Genomic DNA, 24,770 nt, shown 5'->3' with positions numbered 1-24,770 from the left:
AAATATTTTAATAGTATATTATTTTATTTAATAACGTTCCATAAAATATTGCATTTTAAGGTATACAATGAAATAAAAAATATTTAAAATCAGCGGATTAAATATTTTTTACACTATTTGTTTGATATTTTTTTTAATCTTTTCTTCCAAATAAGTACACAGCTTATCAATATTCAATATTGTTGTTAACATCTTAAAAGTCATTAAAGAACGTAGTTAAAATTTAAAAATAAAATTTGAAGGGATAAAATAAGTGACCTGTGGCAACTGTCCTGAGGTAAGATTTTTTTTTAATACATTAGCATTAAGGCAGAGAAATGTCTTAAATCTGTAAGGGATAAACTAATCGAACTTTCTGTTCTTTGTTTTTTTAAACCGAAACATATTACTAGTTTTTTTAATTTGGTAAATTAGGCAACTTAATTCACATATTTTATTGCATATTTTTCAAGACGAAAGTTATTAGTGACCTAAGCTTACTTTGTAAACTTTTACTCTCTCTCTCTCTAAAAATAATAAATATATAATATAATAAAGAGGAAAAAACTGGTCGGGTGCAGTTAGTCAAATAAATCATCTTGCTCGTGCTCGTAAAATAGGAAATGATATACATTTTTGTCACGATTTCAACTGTAAGAGTTGATAAAAATGAAAATCCCTCACCCATCATTAACCACTCAGTTGACGAGAGCCCCCATTTTGCATGAGAGAGAGGGCGTCCCACTTGGGGAGGTAGAATGCTTTCAATTACAGTATTTTACATACTTACAATTCCATTTTCTTAATTGACCGAATCACTATTTTTAAGCGAATTGGAATGATAATTTCCAGCTGAAGCACACCCTAATGATTTCAAGTGGGAGTTTCAATTGTTCCGAATGACTGTATTTAAAAAGGGTTCATCGTTTATAAGTATTAAAGACTTAAAGCTTTTATGGGACTCACATTGAAAAAGAATATTTTGACGAAATAATCTTGAAGGAGTGTGAATCAAGCTTCATACGTATTTCTAAAACATTTTTTTTGAGACGGCCTGAAAAAGGATGTTCCAAAATATACATTTTTCAATTAATCATCTATTTTGGGGGGGGGGGGAAATCTTATTAAAAATATTAGATACACTAATGGAAGTTATTTAACTTTGATACATATTACAGAGTCTGTTTTTAGCCATAATACTTAAATTTTTCACATATATTTTTAGAGTGTGTAACCAGTGTAACTTATAATGCACATAAAAGTTATTTTTACATTACAATTTAGAGCAAAAACAATTATTTCGGAATGAATAGGTTACTGTGAATGACTTACCGTTTGCTGTTATGGAAACAAGAAATAGCGCATTTCAAAGAAGGAACCTTCTCTCTATCCAGATTCCCTCCTACCCCGATTTCTATTGTCGACTCGAGTCAAAACCGGTTTTATACATTGACTAAACACCCCCTACTTGAAATAGTAAACCTCTTAACTCTAGTCACCGCAACTATTCCAGATCTTGGCAAACAAAATATATAATCAATTCTGGTGGTCAGACGAATGGCGATCCGAGTTTAGGTGAGACTGTGTCTTTCCTTATTATGGATTAGGCCCGTTAGCTGAGGTGACCACTAAAACAAGCCAACATGCTCTTTACAACTTTCTGGTGCTGCTTAGTAATCAGTATTTTCATGATGAGTAATGTCCCTACTTTTCATAACGATAACAGGTGTCATAATACAGGAACTCGTTTTTAACACTCACATATTTGCCCATAACACTCGATCGCGATTGGCCTGAAAATTCACATTAAAAACATGCTTTTTTTAACAGTTGATTGCATATTTGCTAAATATTATATCTCGCTTTTCGTGGCAAATGTCGACAGTCACCTTAAATTGCATGCGACTGTGACTTTTGTTAAAAGTTGAAAAAAAAAATGTTTTTATTAACATTCTTTCTAACCTACACTGGTGAATTCTCACCTTCAGCTACAAGTGATTAAAAGCTGATTGCCATATTTGTTAAATATTATTCTTAAAAAATATTTTGCATTTTTTTAAAAAGCAATTTTCTGAATGCTGACATTCGCTGAAGAAAGCCGGAAAAAAAGCAATTCGAGCTTATATTCAAAACTAACGTAAGCATAAATATTTTACAAGAAAAGAAATATTTCCTTCTGACTTTCTGTTTAAGACTATTAGAGGGCCGTTAAAAACATCAATAAGAATGTTTTAAGCAATTTTAGACTCATCATTGTCTGCAAAATTAGCAAATCACAATTAAACTTCCACGATTACGTAATGCAACCACAAATATCATGTTTTAACATTGACTCAGGGCACTTAAGCAATCTAATTTTAAGATTAAATTTGAATGAAAGAAGTAAATATGCGTAAACAAAATTTTCGCTTAAATTTATTTTATAAAATTATGAGTAAAATATTCTTTAGAAATCTCTTCTGCTTTTGCTTCTGTGGTCAAGGACATTTATTCAGCTCTTCACATCTAAAATTCTTCAAGTTTTTTTTTCCCTCTTTCTTTCCGCGAATTTAACTTTGAGTCAAAATTTAAATTTTTTTTTTCTAGTGTAATTTTTTTTTCGTTAAAAGAAATATTAAAAAATAAGGGAGTTTTCATATCTTTCGTAAGCATTCCTTACACTCCCCCCCCCCCATTAGGTGCTTACGTAATATTCGAACAATCCTCTTATTTGTGAAGTGAATTTCAAACCTTCATTTCGTCAAGGCTTATTAAAGGTTAAATTCAAATCAAAACACTATCGTGAAGATTAATTCCAATTTTACAGAAAAAAATGTTTTCCAAGAAAAGTATTTCTCAATAGTCTTTAAAAAGTAAATCTAACAAATACTCCACGTGTCTATAATTAGTGACTCTTTTAACATTCTTTTAATCATCTAAAAATCCTTGATTTCACGGTTCGTTTGACACCGCTAAGTGAGATAAGGCCGATAAACCACATAAACTTCTTCTCAAAACCATTTATGAAATATAACCAGTGTGATTTTTCCTTGCGGCGGTATTATTGATCTCTAACGTTCTTCACACATCATAAATCACAGAACATTGTCGCGTACGGTTGTCAAAATCGAATAACTCCCGGCGTTAACAGCGCGGTAAATCTTCCAACGCAAGAATTGAAAACAACTCTTTCCGATTACTTGTGATGAATGGGGGGAACAGGGAACGGAAAATAGAACCCACAACGATTTTGATAAAAATTGGATTTTGCCAGAAAATAGTTCCATGTTTTTTTTTTATCTACTATTTTTTGTAAGAAAAACAATAACTTAAGATTAATTTATGAATTACAAAAATCGATAAAATAAGTGGACTATATACGTAAAGTTGTTAAACACTGGTTGAACGTTTATTAATATCAGAGATAAACAACTTTCATGTTGAATGTATAATAAAAGAAATGCCCCAGAGAATGTAAATTAAGTTGAATTGATAAAAACTATTTATAATGTGAGGGTGACATTTCTGCACCAGAACATGTAAATTAAGTTGAATTGATAAAAATAATTTATGTTTTGAAATGTCAGCACTAGGACATGTAAAATTAAGATAAATTCACAGAAGTTCTTACTACACTATGAAAATCTAATGTGTTCATGATACACAGAAGATGAGAAGCCGTCTATTTTGCGATTTACTATTTGTGAAGATGTAACAGTAACGATAATCAAAGGTTTCCACTTGATTCCTTTTCTTTTCAGATTTTGAAAGTTTAATCAAGTCATAAGGTATTCTAAAGTATTCTTTCAAGTAAGTAAAGGTATTCTTTCCATGTAAAATTTTTTTTAAAATCTTTAATTTAAAGATTTTAATTTTAATATTGGTAAAATTTAACAATAAACCCTTCTTTTTGCAGCATTTTTTTCATGTTCTTGTAGAAAACAGGGAAAATGACTTAAAAATGAGATTTTCCAATAAAAAACTTCGACAAAAATGGTAGGAAAATGGAAGATTTCGAGTGCAGCATAATCTCCAAATTATAATGCCAAATCCAAAGGGCACCTTATTCTACACTAACCTCCAAATTTAAGGCTTAAAACGTAAGACAAATTACATTAACCCGTTTATAATAAACAGCAAGTTAAAAATACTTTTATTATATGCTTCTAAATTACTCTTAGGCAAGAAACATTAAAAGAGCTTTTATAACAACTAAAAGTTTGTTACGGAAGAACAGGGTCGATACCACGAGCCCTCAGTTCTTTCGCAGGCTAATCAAATGGTCACCCACTCGCCCACTGTCAGTGATGCTTGACTTTGCTGATCTACTGGGAACTGTGTCTTACGATTAGTCCACGGTGAGACGCATCCTTGAGAAATCCATATATTGGCAGTATTACAAGAAAAAATTTATAAGATATGCTTTGAAATTTATCACAAATTTTAAAACCCTTACAGAGCGCTAAAAAGTACTTTTCTAAAATCACAACTATTGCTTACATGCAATTTTTTAGAGTATGCAGGATATTCAATACAACTTTGAAAAGTTAAAAAAAGAAGAAAAAACTTAAGCAAATAGATTACATAGATTCCCCCCTCCCCCCAAAAAAAGAACAGCTCAAAACAAGGATTTTTTTTTCTACTACACTGTAAATCAAATAAAATTTCAGAAAGCTCTAATGAAATTGAAAGATTCATTATCTATAGAACTGTCAGAAAACAGGGAATTATTTCGAACATACAGTATATTAAATTAAAAAAAAGAAAAAAGAAACTTATACTTGAATTTTATCAAATTTTAAAACAAAGCACTTATGAAACATAGTCTTTTTCTTCTCTTAAAATATAGCCATTGCTTACATGGAATTGTTTCGAGTATACGTGATATCAAATACAGCTTTGTAAAGCTTCAAAAAAGCACGCAATTAATTAAATCCCCCCCCACACACACAAAAAAAAAGAACTGCTCAAAATAAAGATTTTTTTCGGCAAATCAAATACAATTTCAGAAAGCTTTAATGAAATTCTAAAATTCATTTATCTATAGAACTGTTACAAAACAGGGAGTTATTTCGAACATACAGCATATCAAATTTTTAAAAAAATAGCTTAAAAATTTTTTTTTATGTCTATAGAAGTTACAAAGAATTATTTCGAGCATACAGTTTTTAATATCTATCTTTAAAAAGCTGTACGAAACATAAATCATGAATCTACAGAACTGCGGGAAATGGTCAGGGAATTATTTTGAGTATACAGCGTAACGGAACATTAACCACTTCAGATATCTATAGAAATACTACTCACAGGGAATTATTTAGAGTATACATTTTGTAAATTATACATAAAGCTCCGATGTATGATAATAAATTTGCGCATTTTTCTTAACATAATAATAAATTAACAAATAAAACTGCACATTGGGAATTATTTCGATCCTACATAATCTAAAATACAGCTTTGAAAATCTTTTATAAATATAAATAATTCATACATTTTTCTGAAGAATAAAATAACTCTTACAAAAACGCTACTACTTAGAGCGCATTTTTTCGCACACTAAATAACATTTCAGACAACAAACATTCAACAATGAAAACATTCGTATTATTTGAATAGCATTTGTCCTTGCGTTCGTGTTGAAAATAATACTCCAAACGATATTTCAAGGACACTAAGTTATGCTCTCTGTTCTACAATACTCAGTTTTGTAAACGAAAATAGGAAAGAATTCGAGATATTTTTAACTTACGTATTCAAATGAATAATCCCAGTAAAAATATCAGACACAGTATGTGGAAACACGTGGAGAGGCCATTGTAAGTTCTATTATATATTAAAAACTGTGTTGTGTAAGACAGGTATAAAATTAGGAGGAGAAACAAGAAATTCAAGATGGTAATAGTACGTAGAGGCGAAAAAGCGGAAGTACGCAGTGCGGACTCACAGCACATTTAAAACAGGTGGATTCTTTTCGCTTCGTTGAAATTTCATGTTTCTTCCTTTTCAAAGGGTTATTCTATAAATGATGAAATTTTTTCTTTTTTTCTTTAAGTATTTTTGGCCTTTGACTCATCTCACCTCCGAGCTTTCGTTAAGTTAGGATTGTAAGCTAGAACTATCATTTTAAAAATGGGTAGCAAAATTATATTATATATGTTACTATGTTAATTATATTATGACCGAAGTGCGGGTGGGTGACCACTTGGATCAGCCTGCGTAGGGACCGAGGGTGTGCGGTATGGGTCCTCGTTAAACTGTTCTACCGTAAAGTGCTCGACTTCGCGTGCAGGTCGTCGGGCTACCGAAGCGGGGGTGCCATCCCCTCCGCAGAGGATCAAAATTGTGATGGCATGCCTTCGGATCATCCTCAGGGATGTTTCCCAGACCGTCGCCAATAGCCCATTGTGCAGCTCTAGTGCGACGTAAATGAACAACAACAACAATGACCGAAACCGAGAGAATGTCGACTTTCACCAGTGAATGGCAGCAATCACATAGTCGCTTTGCTGAATGTCCGAAATATTTGTTTAATCCGATTTGATACTAATTCATTCCTTGATATTGCTATATTTATGCGATATTTTAATATCTGCTGAGGATAGATTAGGAGAAACATCAGTGTTCAGAGTACCGGTTAAACACATACTGAGCAGTGGCACTTGACCTTGAAAAAACATTGATGTAGGGCATACCGGGCAAATATATACCACCCATTTCGGTCCTTGTCAGTAACACAGATAAAAACCCAAATATAAAAACCTATAACCGGTATATTTCATGCATTGAAACATTTTAACTGAATTTTTTTCTTTTTATTTCTTTCCACGAAGTTCTTTATTGATTTATTTAATAATAAGTTACTTATTTTTAATACATTCAGGTAATCAACCACTAGGTCTCAAAAGAATAAAATTAAGGAATTTCTTGAAGTTGTTAAAGGAGTAAAATTTATTTAATAACGGTAATTTTTCGTTTACGTTTCTGCCCCGCGGTGTATCGCAAAGAAACGGTCCACAGCAAAAAATAGAAGTCAAGCATCACTGGCTGCGGTCAGTAAGTGAGTGGTTGACCACTTTGATCAGCCTACATATGGACCGAGGGTGCGTCGTATGGATCCTCGTTAAACTGTTCCATCTTAAAATTCTCGACTTCGCGTGCGTGTCGTCGGGCTATAAAAGACGCAGAGATGTTTCCCTGGCCGTCTTCAATATTTATTATGCTGCTCTCGTGTGACGTAAATAAAGTACCTACCAACATACCTATTTCGTTTAGGTTTTCAAGATAAATTTAAACAAAAGAATCTCGGTGAAAACAATTCTAGAGCTAAATAAATAAAATAAAATAACGGATTTACAATTTAGCAAATAAACAGAAAAATCATTCCCAAGTTATAAATTTTTATTGTTCATACTTATGTTTTACATTTGCCGAAGATTTAAAGCTAAAACAGATGAATAAAGGGGGAAATTCCGACAGCTTATATATCGAAATTGTCAGTTTATTTCATAAATTACTTTTGAATAGGGTTGAAAACGTGTAAGAATAGGTGTTTTCCACGAACCAAAATTTTATTAAGAGACCCTAGTTGAAATCGCGACCACTAATTTTAGAAACGACTAAGACTTGCTAAGACTTAAATCCAAATATCTTAGGTCTAAAATCTTAGAAGTTTGGATTATTTGGGGGGTGGGGTAACTTACCACAATTAGCCCCACGGAGAGGAAACTCTAACGCAGAACATGCAATTTCAGTTTTAAAGGCACTAACCAGACATAAATGTTTAACTAATTTGCACGAAAAATGTGAAAATTTTTTAAAATGTTAACTGGTGTAAAGACAGTCTATAAAAAAAAAATATGTAAACTGAAAAAAAAATGAAACATATTTATTGAAAAAAATAATGCCGTTAGTTTTAAAACTAATGCAGCAAAGGTTTAATCTTGTTAGGAGAAAGTAATAATGGTTTGCCGAAGTTGCTTTCCGATTTACAGCGCGCAAACGGAGATTTTTAACTATGGGAAAAATTTGGTTGTTAAATTTGAAACACATTTTATAAGACAAAACTTACTCGCTAGGCCTAAATATTCTGCAGCCAACTGCTAGATGACGAATGGAAATTTCGAGCTCTGAACTAACCCATTATTTGTTTATCAAGTGAGTGAATATTCAATCCTGTTGTTGTTGAGATTTTAGGAGATTTCCGTAAGATGATCTATGCTAAAATAATCGCTGTTGTTGTTGTAGTAGTTAATTTACGTCGCACTAGAGCTGCACAATGGGCTATTGGCGACGGTTTGGGAAACACCCCATAGGATGATCCGAAGACATGCCATCACAATTCCAAAATAATCGCTAAATAATCGCTAAATCATGGCGACTTCCGGGCAACAGCCTGTGAGAAAAACACCACCGAAAAGGTCGAATTCGAAAGTCGTAGTAGTTAGAATTGTAGCCACCCCGGGCAAATTTCTTTATGTTTACTTTTTTTTTTTTTAGTTTAAAATCCGTTTGGTGCTTTGGCGATAGTAGTTGACGCCACTGATCACCCCATACGAAAATTTGGCGCTTTGATCTAACCCAGGGGTGCCCAACCTTTTGGTACCTAAAAGCAAATATTAGAATATCGGTCGAATGGCGTGCACCATTTATTTTTTCAAGATAAATTTATAGTTCATAGACGTAAGTAATAATACACACTACATATAATGCACAAAAATTAAATTTAACATATGAATATAATTAGTGTTGATATTCTTGAGTGAAATAAATTATTACTAAGTTGCTTTCAAAACATGCGAAGTATAAAAATTATTTATAAAATATAGTCAATGTGGTCTTTGGCATTGCATTTCGCTGGCCACAGCTTCATAATTGGGAGAAAATGATGAAATTCCTGCTCGCAAGCAATCGTCAAGATGTCCATCTGTAAGTAGGGATTCTGTATTTTGATTTTATGATATTCATTGTCAAAAACAATGATTCGCACAAGTATGTGGAACCAAGAAACGACTTATGTCCTTCTCGTTTTAAGGAAGGAATTTATTCCTTCAACTATATTCCAGAATTTCTCATCTGACATAATAGTTTTGAGGATAATGTCATTCTGATGATCCACAATTTCTATCTCCACTTCTTCTCGCCTTACTTGAAGAAATTCTGAAATGTATGTTGCTATTATGGTTACGTTTATTTGGTTGGTAAAAGAATTAACAAAAAAGGTTATCAACGGCTCGATGATAATTAATTTTGAGAGCGCTTTTCAAATTGATCTTTAAGCAATTGGAGGTTGATGACAAAAGTCGATAAGTTAATTTCACTGTCACCTATGATTTTTTTCAAGTTTGGAAAATGCACAAGAGACTTCATTTTCGAATGTGATATCCACAAAACTAGCTTAACTCTGAATGAGTTTATGGCCTCTATCATTTTTGCTATATGTTTGTCCTTTCTCTGCTGCTCCAAGTTTAAATTATTTAGTTTTTCCATTATGTCCGTTATGAAAGACAAATCTGCTGGCCAAAGAGGACCTCTTAGTTCTAAAAATGTTTGATTTTTGGCTGCAAGATAATTTTTTATTTCTTCAATAAAATGTAGAAATCTATCAAGTACTTTGCCATTACTGAGCCAGAGTACTTCAGTAAGTATTTGCATAGCATAACATTTGCATGGAATTTAATGGGAAAATGGAAAACTGAAATATTTTATCGTTGGGCACAAGCAGCCGGCCTCACATCGACTGATCGACGGGCGCCATGGTGCCCGCGGGCATAGGGTTAGGGACCCCTACTCTAACCCATGATCTGTCTACCAAGAGTGAATGGGTCATGTTTACGTCCGGCCAATTGTCGGTGCGATGTCAGGAAATTTCTGTAAGGTAATTTATGCCAAAATAATCGCCAAGTCATGTCGACTATGGAGCAGTGACCTGTGAGAAACTAAGAAAAAAAGAAGAAAAAATCACAAAAGGGGAGACTAACTTTAAGGTTACAACTTGTACCCATCCGGCAAACCTGTAATGCAAGATTTTTTTTTTTTTTAATTTTAAAGTTTAAAATCCATTTAGCGCCTTGGCGATTGCAGTCGAAGCGACAGATTATGATACGAAAATTGTGCGCCCTGATCTAACCCATGATATGCGTACCATGAGTATTGGGGTTATTTTTACGTCAGTACAGTCGTTAAGATTTTAGAAGCAGTATATAAATCTATAAGCTATCTCAGAGAGTGGAACCTGAAATTGCATAAGGTGCTCCATGACCTGAGTCATCCCGGAATAGATAATTTGATTAATCGCAACTATTTTTCTATAATTTCCATTTGATATTGAACCTTAAAAACGTGATTCAACAAATTTTAAGTTTTTACCTTCAAGCCATGCTGTTATATTTTAGCTTAGAGAATATTATATACTTAATATGAAATAAATAAATTAATAAAATGAATATTTGTGACGCGTTTCCTAGAAATAAATAAAATGAGTTCGAAAATTATTCTGTTCGTACGAATAGTTCTTATAACGATTATTCTTAATCGCCAGAAGAAGACATTCAGTTATTTGATGAATGAACTATAATACCGTCAACAATTTGACAACTTTGTCGGTTCATCCATTAACGTCATTCGAATGATCTATTCTTAGTTTAATAAAAAAGAATTTCTGAAAGGAAAAAAAAAATGTAAAGAAAGATTTATTTCCCTTCAGATCACCACAATAAAAAATTAAGCCGATTTTGGTGAAATTTTCGTAAAAGAATTTTTTATTGTTAACTCCGAAACTGATAGTTGATTATCATAATAAAAAAAACGAAAATGATAGATCATTCGATTCATCACTTCCTTCGAAACAAACTAGTTACACGAATAAACTCAGTTGGAATAGTTAAACACATTTTTTCAGTTTTTTTCCTCCCGATTCAGTCGTGAATTAATCAGCCATTCAACGAACTGTAGATTCTATTTATTAAATATCACATGACTAGTAAAGCATAATGCTTATACTAGTTAGGATTTCCGAATTTTGACTTTGAAGGATCTGTTGACTCTTGCTTAAATATTAAAAGAACATGAATGATTGATTCTATTTGGTATTTAAACCAACGCTTTTCTTTTTTTCTGCAAAAAATTTTAATTCAAAATAAACGTAATAGTAAAGATTTCTACTTCTCTAAATATATCTCGGTAAAAATTATTGTTTTCGAAAAACTTTTAAAGTTTATTATTACGTGAAAAGTTATGCGTCTTAATGAAAAAAATATGCAAATCTAAATCTTGGGGCAAACCTAACATTGACGAATTACGTCATATTTGCATAGTTAAAAAGCTCTTAGTTTAAAACATCAAGCACCTATACTAATTTTTGCAAAACCGGGTCAGTTCCCCGACACGGATTTTGAAGTCCGCTCCAACTGGTTCCGAAGATGCCGTTCGAAAACAGACTGAAAAGTTTAATCGGTTTTCACCTGAGAAGAGTAGACAGATTCCTCCTTTCTCTTTTTGTGTTAAATGGTTCTGTGTGGAATTAAAATGTTTTGAAAACAAACTTTTCATTTTAATACAAAATATTTTCCAACGCTGCATCGATACAATTTTTTCTCACATTTTCACCAAAATAAAAGCTTATATAACATTTATAAATTAAAAATTTAATTGGTGCGTTTTAAATCGAGCATCAAAGTCAGTAGAAATGTTCCGAACATTTATAATAATCGTGAATTGTATTTGAAATTTAAACTTTTTTATTTTAGTTTAATTTTTTGATAGAAACGTTTAAAATGTTGATAAACGAAGTATTAATAAATAAAGAATAATGACACCACGTGAAAATCAACCGTTAAGTGCCAAACGATAAAATTCCTTAAGGTTGAAAAAATTTGGTGCGGCTGCAAACGCTCTGTTTCTTGGAACTGTCCGAATAGAGTTTTTCGTGTCGTTAAAACGTTCTCCAGATTTAATTGATTTTTTAAAATTTAAATTTTTTCTTAAAATTAAAAAAGGGCGTATTATGTAAGTGATTAGTGACGTTATACAATACATTAGGTCCATAACACTTAGCTTCTATTAAATTATTTTAAAATCTATGAAAGTTTTCATGAATCTTAAAGTATGATATTTGTTGATTCATGTAAAACATAAATTACTCGGAAATATTATCCGTATGTTAAAAAAAACATTGAAAAGAAAAAAAAAAATTTTTCCCGAAAGATTTTTGAAGTTTTTATTATTTAAATGCATGAACTATAGTAAAACTGTTGCTAAAAGAGCACACATTTTAAAATATGCTATAGCCGACTAATATCAGCTTTTAATTTAACATAAATATAATTCATTTATGCAAAGTGCCAAAAACTTAAAAATGAAAATACAAACGAGTCAAATACATTATCAAAAATAAATTGATCTTTATGATTGAAATGCGTGAATCACAGCTCTTCTCAATAAATGAAAGTACAAATTAAAAAATATTATCTTTACTAACATCAGTTATTTAATTCTCGGTAATACTCGAATATCCATCTAACAGAGACGTTATGGAAATAATTATGAAAGCTAAAAGAATCACGAATATTTTGAATACATTATTGTAGTTTTCGTAATTGAAACAACTGAATTAAGATCCCCCCCCCCCAAAAAAAAACGGCATAAACGTTAAAACTTCTTGGGACCTAGCAACCAGCATAATATTAGACAACATTTCCTTTTATTTTATCACTTAAGCAACATTTTATGACTTTTTTTTTGTTTGTATTGTTTTTACAAAGCGATTACTTAGGAATATTAAGTCGGAATTAAAATTACAATAAAAATTAATAAAAAAAAAGGTAAGGATTGTGATAAAAGTAACATTTTGGACAGTTTTATGACAAATAAATATCTCATTTGTGTTAATTTTATGCAATACTTTATACAATAACTAAAAATAATTCAGAAAATTTTATCATATCTAATTAATAGATTTAAAAAAATAATTGCCTAACATAGATTTTAATTAATATATTACCTATATTTCTATGTAAAATCATTTTTTTGTTAATTATTGAAAGCTCGAGTACCCAGATTATTTGCTGACTAATGCTAATTATTAATATATCTGTAATATTATTAGAAAAAAACTTCAGCATAAATAAGAACCAATTTATTTTGATATTGAAATTAAAGACGCGTAAAATTTTTTTGTATGAATCTTAATTGTTTTCAAATTAAGAAAGTATAAATTCTAAAACACACCAACTGCTAATTGATACCAATTATCATTTGTTTTCAGACAAATTTTATTTGTTTATCACATAAAAATAATTTACTAGACTTACCCCGTTTACTTTTATATAAACACCATCTGATTTTCTGCGGGACTTCATTATTAGACCTACGACCTGCTTAACTTAACACTTCCTCTCTAAAAGAGTTACTTTTTTTACCGAATACTGACATATAGGTCACTATTACCTAACTATATTCCATAACCTTCGCTTTGGCCCTTATCCGGTTTCTAAAAACGAGGGCAATACGATGGAGATTAACCATCGAATTCATGCAGTCAAAACAAAAGAAAATCAAAACAAAATGAAGGCATTATTTTTTTTACGATATCGTTTTCATTTTTTTTTCACGCGGTTATACGGTACCGTAATGACTTTTAATGCATGAAAAAGCTAATTGTGGTTGTTTAGAATGAAGAAATAATGTGTTTTTTTCCCTTCACTTCTTCTCGCTTGAGGTAATTTGTAAACGATCTATAAAAAATCACTGTTCGCAGAAAACGATTTTTTTTCAATGTTTTGTTCTATTGGTTAGTTTCCATGGAACAATTATCATTAAAACTTTTTTACATTAATCATTTTGAAATGAAAAAAAATATTTGAAAGACTAGGAATGAAAGTTTGTTAGTCTTTAAAAATAATGACTGTTTTCTTTCGCTTAAAAAAAATTGTAATTTGATTGTTATGAGGAAATGTTGAGTTGTTGCAAAAAATCTTGACACTTAAAAGCTTCGTAAAATAAGAGTCGTAAAATAAATAACTAAAGAAATGTTTCTAGCATTAAAAGATTTCAATTATGACAGGAAATTGTTATTAAATGGAAATAATTCATTGCAAAATAATAATAATGATATAATGAAAAAATTATAACATAAGATTAAATCAAATGTTTTTATTAAATAACGGTTCTAAGTTAAATAACGGTATAAAGCTCATTAAATAATGGCTCGAAGTTAAATAACATTAAATAACGGTATAATTCTCATTAAATAAAGGTATGAAGTTAAATAGCATAAGAACCGGCTTTACTGTTCCAAACGTAAAATATATTACACTTTAGTATGATCATGATCAAACGCTTTTGTAAACTAACTTTGTTTAAAAAAAAGAAAGGCCACTAGGGCATCACAAGGTCGTGATACTAGTAATTTCCTAGTGAAGATAAATCACCGATAGGACATTAAATAATATTAAGATGATTTAATAATATTATTACTGAATTAAAACCTAAATAAATGCTACACTACAATGAAATATTATAAAATTAGGGCTTAAAAACTATTAATAAACTATGAGTTGTTTGACTGAAATGGAAGTAAAAAAAATAAAGGATTAAAACACTTCAAATTGTACATAAAATAGCAGAAATTTAAAGGCGTTGGTTTCAAAGTGGAAATTTCAGTCAGATTTTCCCAATAAATATTATTATATTAATAAATAACAATAGCAATTAACAGTGATTAATTATGAGTTTAACTTAAAAGTTAGATGTTTTTTTTGGTTATTGACTGCTAAAACATATTAAAAGTTAACATGTTTTTAACAGTCAAAAACCTAATAACTTTGCGGATATAATAGTGTGAGCTGACGAAGAAATTATATTTTTTCATATTTTTGTTTTTCGACTCTTTAATATATATATTTTTAAATTTTTTTAGATTTGTTTTTGAATATATATTATTGGCAGATAAAACAATAAAATTAACTTACTTTCAGTAAAGGAGTTTTCATTTCTAGCGAATGTTTGTTTCAGCATTTTATCATAAATTAAAAAGCAAAAAGACTATTTGGTGAAAGGAATGCATTTTTAGAAAACAAACTTTATTACTCTTTCTTAAGTCTGCCTTCCTTAATCTGCGCGAGTTTCTAAACATACACCACGTGAAGTTTCAATGTTTGAGCAGCTTCAGAGATTAGATGATGTTTATATTTACAGATGCCGGTGATAAAATAAAATAACACGCTAGGATAGAACTTCAAAATTGTCGTCCATCATCGTGCAGTTTTAACACTTTGACGTCAAAACTGATGAATCTGAGTCGAAGGTATTTTTCCAGGTGTCGGAATTTGACGCTGCTTGACTCCAAATTTAAATAGTTAAAAGTTTGATCTTGTAGATTTTACTTTAATTTATAACCGTCGTTGAGCTGCCGACCCAACTTGAGTTTGCACTTAATTATATATTTGTATGCTCAATTTCTTAGCCGTGTCATATTTACAGATGCCGGTGATAAAATAAAATAACACGCTAGGATAGAACTTCAAAATTTTCGTCCATCATCGTGCAGTTTTAACACTTTGACGTCAAAACTGATGAATCTGAGTCGAAGGTATTTTTCCAGGTGTCGGAATTTGACGCTGCTTGACTCCAAATTTAAATAGTTAAAAGTTTGATCTTGTAGATTTTACTTTAATTTATAACCGTCGTTGAGCTGCCGACCCAACTTGAGTTTGCACTTAATTATATATTTGTATGCTCAATTTCTTAGCCGTGTCATTTTAAACCCTAACCAGAAGACAAGAGAACTCCTGGATCAAGTGCTGGGTGAAATTTGATTTGGACTCTTTGATGAGACTAAAGAGAATTTGCGTTACATGGAGAGGAAAAACCACGAAAACTTCCTACAGTTAGCCTGATGCCAAGGGGATTCTAACCCTTGATTCATCTACCACTGATGATATTTTAAGTTAGCTCAGTGAGAGGTACGAGCTGGGTGTGGAATTCATATCGACCAGCCATGGCTGGGATTCAAACCGAGATCATCTCTCTCTATCCTCTAAGCCACAACCGTTTTAGATACTGTAGGTTTTTTTTTAAAAAAAAGAAATTTTGATAATTAGAAAAAGAGTTAATTTTTAAAATTATTTAATTTAATAATACTAATAATTTCCTAATACTAATAATTTCCTATACTAATTATTTAATAATACTAATAATTTCCTAAGGAAAATCCTAAGCAAAATCGCGATACTAATAATTTCCTATGTCTATTTAACATGAGGCCTCCTCAATTTGCAACATCTCAGAATTAGATGCATTAAAATACATTCCAGAATTACATCAAAATAAGCTCCCGTATTTTGCAAATTTTTGCAAATCAAATCCAAGCAGGTCTCCAAAACCTCTATAGTTCTTTAAAAGGAAATAAACTTAGAACTTTTTGAATAAAAAATATATTAAATGTCACATTTTTGGACTTTATAATTTCCCACACATAGTAACAAACTCAATTTATAGTAGTTTTTAAATACAATATACATAATAGGTGTTTTTAAAACATACTTACAGCTTTTTGGAGATTATTTTTCTGATTTTTAATGTTTTTCTCATTGGCATCCATATTAATAATAACTCTTGATTCATATTTTGATTCTTTTGAATCAGTTGATTGGTATCTCGGTCTATCACCAGAGTTTTTTATTGAAATATTCTCTTTGTTCATATCCATGGCACTCTGTACTTATAGATTAAAAACGATACTTTAATCGGCACCAGTATGATCAAATTTCACAATAACTAATTTATAAAAGGTATTTAACCAATTTCATTGTTTATTCACTTTCAAAAGAGTTTTTAACAAAATCCGCAATTGCAAACGATTTTTAAATCAATTCCAAAATTCATTTTCTTGCAAATGATATGGAATGTTTTGACTTGTTCACCTAACTTAAGAAATTCCAATAATTTTTAAGTTGCATGAAGAAAAAACATGAATCATTATAAAATGTACAAAAGTAATTTTAGAAGTAATTCTTGATTAAAAGTGTCGCTCGAAATCGTTTTGAAAAACGCATTCTACCTTTATCAGTCGCTAGCACGTGGTTTATTTTATTTTAGTTCTTTGTTATGTAACATTTACACAGAATGATATGTCATTCAAAATTCTATTTATTATCGTTTCCTATTTAACTTCAACAAGTTGGCACATCCATTTTTCTTTCTATTCTAATAAAACATAATGACTGATTAGATAATGACCTACATATAATAACGAGTGTACTTCCGTAACTATCTTAAAACTAGGAAGGAAATTGATAATCTTTAGCAATCACTTTTATCAGTATGATATTTTTACTTTGTAAACTCTTTATCTAAACTATTAATTCACGAAGCATAGCAGTTCGCGTTTTTAATTTTTTTTATTTTACATTTATAAAGAAATTTGCAATCGTTACGTACTAGAGTAATATAATTCATAATCTATAATTCATTAACGTTTTAAAATAATACAGGATTGCATAAAGTAGTACTAAAAACCAGACCAATTTTGATGCTAAAATTTTAAATAACTCATTTTCACTAAAGATTAAATAGTGAAGGGGATCATCTTTCCTCAGTTGAAAAAAATAAGTTAACAGACTATATTGTATTATTTATCGTTTCTATATTTAGTTTCCCTGAATTCTGAATTTATATAACTAAAAATCGTCTGCTCTATCGTCTTATTTTTTATCTCAGATGACAAAGCAGCGAAAACAAGTCGTAACGGGAGGATTATTGGACAAAGACCACATCATTTCGTCTTTTTTATATTTTATTTAATTATCATTTAGATTCTTTCTTAGACAACAACTTGGAATGCAATTCATAACATGCTTCTCGGCAATGTTAAGCAAAAACTCTTAAAAAACTATTCCTTAATGTACTAGATTAATTTTGGATTTCCCAACATACTGTTCGTAAAGCTATGGAATAATAGTACGATGCAATTTTTGAACTTTCAAGGGTGCTGGTATTCACGATGCACTAGAGAAATACGGGATTTTATATTACACTGAAATAGTACTAATATTCATTATATTTTAATTCAAATTTTAATGTTACAACTTTAAATAAATAATTTTCACTGAAACATAAATATTAAAGGGGACCATATTTCCTCGATTAGATAAAAAGCAGTATTACTGATGGTTTTAATTTTAAGTTTCTTTGAATTTTTAATTCACAGAAGGTCTATCCTTTTATTTATTTTTTTCCGTCAAAAGAAAATGGACTGAAACATATTCCGCGACGACTTCGAAGTGCACTTTCCTAAATCGAGAATTATTTAAAAAAGAACAGAGCAATTTGTCTTTTTTTATATTTTATTTATTATTTAGTTTCGACTTGAATATTTATATGGAAGAAAATTAAAATACAATCCTTAACGCACTTCTTGTTAACGTTTTAAGGTCATGCTGGAATTCACAACAAACTATTTGTTAATGTACTACATTAATTCTGGCTTACTTAGCTTGGTAAAAATATACTATAACACATAAAGTACATAAAGTACTAGTCATAACACATAAAGTATACACATAAAGTACTATTCATACAACACATAAAGTACTATTCATAACTGGAATAATAGGGATGTACTAACGTTCCGGTGTACTGAAGTTCATATCGAACTTTAACGAAGAATTTATAATGTATAAAAATAGTACTGGAATTTATAATGTACTATTAAAATATTTTCATTTAAATTTTAATACTAAAACTGAAAATAAAATAAATCATGTTCACTAAAATATAAGTATTAAATGTGACCATCTTTCCTCAATTGGAAAAAAAAAACAATCAACAGGCTATATTGTATTACTGATCGTTTCTATTTTTAGTTCCTTTGAATTCTTAATTCCCAGAAGGCTGTTCTTTTGTTTTCTTTTACGTCAAACGACAATGAACTTGAAGATATCCCGCGACGACTTATTAGACTTCGAAGCACGTCCCTAACTAGTGAATTATTTCACGAGGCACACACCAATTCCTCTTTTTTTTATTTTTTTATTTAAGAATTATTTAGTTTCTTCCTGAATCCAAAAAGCGAAAAGAAGTTAGAGTATAATTCTTCGTTTCTCCTTCATCGATTCAGAAATTCTTTTACGAAAAAGAATGGGACTTTCTGCTTTTATTTATATTTTTCCCCTTTTATTCTCTCGAAAGAAGGAAGAAAAAAAGGGAATAATATTTCTGGATGCATTACGTAAAGTAGATAAGAGTTGTTCGTTTGGAAGCAAATACATTTTTACCGCGAATATTTACTCCAATGGGTAATTAAAGATTTTCTTCTCTTGAAAGTTCGAGAACTTCTTTATTTTTGTAATTACTTTATCATTTCTAAGATGCTTTCATCTTTTTTTTTTCTTTTGAAGATCAGAAATGTGCACTTTTTGCTCCTCTCGAAAGGCCCGACTGCATCTCAAGTACTTTGAATAATTAATATTTTTTTTTAATTCATGATTAATGATTTTATACATTATGATGAATTGCTTCCTTCATTTGCTTAAAATGAATTTTGAATGCTCTATAAATTTTACGTGCAAACTAATATTTTATGGTTTGAAAATGAAAAAAGCTTCATTCCTCAATATTGCAATTTTTAATCACCCAAAAATTAATCGCACATTATATTGATTTTATTAAAATATTAAAAAGTATATAGTATGATAAGGATATAGTATAATAAGTATTTAGTAAGGTACTTATAATACCATATCCCTCTGTTCACAAAATAATAATAATAGTAGAGTATTAACTGTAAGTCAACAAATATTTATTTTCTTTATTTTCACTTAAGCAATTATGTCGCATTTTTTTATTTGTGAAAAGCCAGGTTCCGGAGTTGGTATTATATATTCAAAAGAGGAAAGTATAAATTAAAATGTATCCTTTTTATTAATTGAATTTCTTCGATTCCAAGTTTAATGGGAATGAAAATTAAAACCTTCCCGCGGGTAAAATTTATTTATAGAGAATTCAATTATTTCGTAATTGAATATTAAAATGTCAAATGATAAAGAATTAAATCTGTAATACTAGAACTGCTTCATCAAGAAAGGTTCTTTTCTTTACAACCACTCCCCGACCTTCAACTGGTCAGCGGTCATCGAACATTTAAATAAAATTCTGCATATACTCGGTATTTGATAATCTAGATATACTCGGGCAATTTTAATAGTGCGTGACATCCATAAACAAAAAACACATTTTTTTGTCAACTTTAGCAAATAAATTTCATAAATAAATCATTATTAATCAAAAGAATCATTGTTACAATGGGGGAGGGGAGATTAAACAGTCACTGTTTCCATAAAATGTTATTTTTATTTCTCTTTATAAAACGAAATAAATACCATAAAACTATTTTTTATCGTTGTCGGTGTATTTTTTTTCTTCTGAAAATCAGGTGGTTGATCTAGTTTACTCATATAAGATCCTGATAATTATGACTGTCATCAGCATAAAATTAATTAAGATATCAAGGTACTGTTTTGCAGTCATATTTACTTCATTGGCTTCCATTCTTAGTATTATCAGCTATTATTACTCTTTTTGGTTTTAAATATCCTTTCAAATGAAAGGCTTATCATCTTTAAAAGGGGTATCTTATATTAACGAATTCTATGATATTATCTTATACAAATTTTTTTCTATTATAAACATATTTAAATTGATATCCAAATTTTTTAAACCTTTTGCAATTGGGTACTTGCACTTCAAGAAGAAGAAGAGCCATACATGTGACCTTATGACGTCAGCGCCAGCTGCTCTTGAATTCAATTAAATGAAAAAATCGATTAAAAAAGTCTTTGTGCCAAAGATCTTCGATAGTCGAAATAGAAGCGAAGGCCAAAACTGTTATAAAATAGATATTTCATCACTAATCCTCCAACTCAATGATTCACTGTTTATTATTTAAGTCAATAGATGGCGCCGTTTAATTATTAATGTATAACTTTTAATAAGTTTCTCTCCACTACTCACCTGTCTTGTTAAAAGCATTCACTTATTTTTACTAATTATGTTTATTTAATAATAAACTCGTATTTTAAAAGGCAATCTGAAATTTTTAGTAAATGCTTCAATTCATTGAGTAAGTCACACTAGGTAGTACTAGGTCACGCTGGAAAAGTAAACAATACTTACCTCTTCTACCTTTTATTCACATAAGTGCATGATTACCAACAACAACAACTATGGCTCGAATCTGTGGCATCAGATTTAGAGTGATTGTTGTTAAAGACTACTAAGAGAACAGGTTAAAATTGTCCTGGAAGTGATCTTCAGCAGAAGGCCTTGACCCACTCTGGGCAGAAAAGCCTGATAGTGTGATGAATATCGATTCATATGTGCACTACGCCACCACAGTTTAGTTTGGGAAAACAAGTTCCTGCTCTCCGCACCACGCTTTCTAACTGGCCGAAAATTCTCAATTGAGAGCTGTTTCTTCATTGATTGACATAGTGTAAAAAGCTGATTTCCTTAGAAAGAAGAAACGGCGTATTTCGACAATTAAAATGCTAAAATGAACTCCAAAACATAAAATAAGTGTTCGTTCGTCTGGCATGATACATCACATCAAATATAACTTTTAAAAGAAGCTTTGAAATATACATTTAGAGGTTATACGAGAGAAAAAATAATAACTAAAACTCATCGAGCTTTTCAAAAGTATCAATTGAGACGAAAGCCAGCATGGAATCCTTAGTAGTATAATTACATTACATCCGGCATCATTAGAAGGGTATCAAAATCACATCAGGGTGTTCCCCCTTATCTAGACAAAGAAATCCGGCCGACATTCCTTTCATTACCCCTTCAAAAATCTTTATTTTTCAACCCCCCTCCCACTTTGATCGGGGGGTCTATCTTTCTCAGCATCACATGATAATTTTCACACATGTTCTCCAGTTTAAGCGGAGGAAAGGTTTGGGATCTCTTTATTAGATATTATTATACTTAGGGACGAAGACAAATAGTTTTGTTCATTGAATTCCAATAATAACCATATAATTTAGAAAAGAATATATTTGCGAAAGGGGAGATTGCCACTTTGACCATGTTTTTAAATAATGTAGCAGAAAAGTTTAAAATTTTCGTTAAGCGTTGTTATTACTGAAGCCAGATTTTAATGAATTGCTAATTTAGAAATCGGATAGTATTTTAATAAAATTAATAATAATATGGAAACTTGGAATTAATATTAATAGGATCACAGTATCAACTATTAGAATAAAAATAATCCGACGGCTTGGATATATCCTAAGTATAGATAGAAGAGTTAAAAGATTAATAAATAGAAAATCAGGAAAGTCAAGATCTAGATAAAGTCCTAGAACCAGGTACAAGAGAACTTGAAATCGCTTAAATTTCACAGCTATAAGAAAAAGTCGAACCACAGAAAATAATGAAGCCAGGACTCTGCAAGGGCTGTAGCGCCATGATGGTGATGAGATAAAAATCGAATAAACGCTAAAAATTTTTTAATTAGTCAGTTTCAATTAAGTTAAAGATTTCAATTAAGTTAAAGATATAAGAATTTAATATTGTTGGGTGAGAAAAATTTTTGTGTCCATTTTTCCTTTTCAAAACAGCATTAAAATCGGAGGCAATAAGATTGTCAGTTTAGAACTTAGCTCAAAACGCTTATTTAAGGAAATAGACATAGCACAAAACCCTTATTTAAGAAAGTGGACATAGCACAATTGGCGTATTTAAGAGAATGGGTACAGCACAAAGCGCGTATTTAAGGAAATGGACGAAGCACAAAACGCGTATAGCACAAACCACAATTTTAAGAAAATAGACATAGAGCGAAACGTGTATTTAAAAAGCTTGATAGTCACGTTGTAAAAAATGTATTTAGCCCTAAGCGCACCTTGTTAATGTTTAACAATAAACCCAAATTCTCGGGGTTTGTACCAAAAAATAACAGCACGTACGAAATCAAAATTAAAAATTCGTTGTTTTTCTTTCAAACAGTACAAAAAATCATTGCTTAGTTATTGATATAGCACAAAATCAAAAAAATTAATATTGAGAGATCTGAAATTACATAAAAAGCTGTTAAAATGATTAGTAAAAAGATGAATTAAAGTCCAATTGAAACCCGGAATAGTGTCGATGCAGCATACGCCCAAAATTTTTCTGAGAATACAATTTAAGATTTGAAATAAGTAATTCATAAAATTTAAATACCTATATCTGAATGAAATCCACAAATGTCGAATGAAAATAAATAAAGTTAAAGAAACACAACAGGACATCATGGAGACTGTTATGCAACCTTCTTCTTTTTTTTTTTTTACCTTCATCTGTTTTCATTCTACATTTTTGGGTTGGATTTAGATATAGGTACTTAACATTTATCCCATAAATCTATGATTAGATTATGATCTAATTCATTTTTCCTATTGTAAATGGTCAAACTGTTCAGTGCGAAAAAAAAATAAAAAAGTAAACAGACCGTTCTGACTAACTTTTGATCCAATAATCGGATCTTCACGTTCTAGGTTTGAATTTTAATGGTTTGAGGGGAGTCACCTCGTTTACGCCAATTAATTAGTGTGGACGATATTTTAAGACAGACAGAAAATAATACATAAAAACTTTCTCTGAAAAAAAACGTTGCTTTCAATCCATTTGGATTTTAACTCTCAAAATAAAGGGGGGAATGTCACAACCTGCGAAATAGGGTCCTAATAGTTTAGGGTCCTAATAGCGATCCAAAGTTTGGGTCCCTTAATGTTATTTTCACCCTTTGCGCATTTCACCCTATCTCAAGAGCTATTAAGCGAATTGAAAAAATTTTGCACACAATTATTAAATTTATTTATTCTAAGATATAGTTCCATGTAAAATAGAGCTTTAAGAAATTATTTATTATTATTTTATTTAATAATAATCAAAAAAAATCGTAAGGTATTCATTTTCTTACCTTATTTTAAAGAATGTCACTTCAAAAGGCAAAATACAAAATTTGAGCGAAATTGGTCGAATAGTTCTTGCGAAATCCAATTTTAATTGCATATTGACTGAATATTTGAGGTTAACTCATTAAGATTGAGTTCTAGAATATGAAGATCTGATCATTAGATCAGAAGTTATTCAGGATGATCCGTCTTTCATTTTGAGCACTGTACATCATATTGTGTTTGAATGTATTTTTGGGGGGGGGGTTGTGTTAGTTTCAACGTAACATTTTATAACTATACATCATGCTTATAACATTTTATAACTTTGTATTACTTGCCCAATGAATGTGGTGTGACTGGTTTCCTTCATTGGTAAAATGGCACTTGTTATTATTTTTCCAATATTTATTAAATATTTAATAATTATAACGTTTATGGTAATGCATGCGTAGAATGGAATATAATAGTTTCATTAAAGAAATACGTACAAAACTACAAAACAAACTACAATATATGTACAGAACTGCAAAATTGAAAAATTTGACTTCAAAATCTTTAAACCAAACATAAGTAGCTCAAAGATAGCGACTTAACCCGGGTTCGAATCCCAGCAATGGCTGGTTGTTACGAATTCCGCACTCGGCTCGCACCAATCACAATGCTGACGTGAAATATCCTCATAGGTAGGCGGATCATGGTTTGAGCCCCCCTGCCATCAGGCTATCTCTGGGAGAAATTCGTGGTTTTCCTCTCGATGTAACGCAAATGGGGGTTCGTTCCACCAAAAAGTTCCCCCACGAAGGCACATTTCCCCCAATACTTGATCCAGGATTTCCCTCGTCTTCTGGAGTGGGTTCAAAATGACATGTCTAC

At 30.6% G+C, this 24,770-nt stretch overlaps 1 protein-coding gene across 7 annotated transcripts in view; it reads right to left on the bottom strand.

Annotated features, from left to right (window-relative positions):
* Positions 1 to 24,770, bottom strand: part of Glut1 (Glucose transporter 1) — a 316,432-nt gene that overhangs the window by 114,202 nt on the left and 177,460 nt on the right. Inside the window, exon 1 of one of the 7 annotated variants that reach the window (XM_043050485.3) lies at positions 16,505 to 16,996. The exons of 1 other annotated variant lie outside the window; for it this stretch is intronic. In XM_043050485.3, the coding sequence (XP_042906419.3) occupies positions 16,505 to 16,666 (162 nt within the window). In that variant the 5' untranslated portion in view covers positions 16,667 to 16,996. Of the gene's footprint in view, positions 1 to 1,311; positions 1,435 to 5,481; positions 5,659 to 5,710; positions 5,852 to 13,268; positions 13,396 to 14,927; positions 15,083 to 16,504; positions 16,997 to 24,770 lie in introns of those variants that run through there. 5 more of the 7 variants (XM_043050487.3, XM_043050486.3, XM_043050488.2 and 2 more) reach the window with 5 other exon arrangements.

Source organism: Parasteatoda tepidariorum, chromosome 4 (genome assembly GCF_982258835.1).
Source record: "Parasteatoda tepidariorum strain Cologne lab strain chromosome 4, Ptep-v5.0, whole genome shotgun sequence".
NCBI lineage: Eukaryota > Metazoa > Arthropoda > Arachnida > Araneae > Theridiidae > Parasteatoda > Parasteatoda tepidariorum.
Note: the sequence above shows the minus strand (reverse complement) of the source record. Positions and strands in the feature narration are given on the sequence as shown.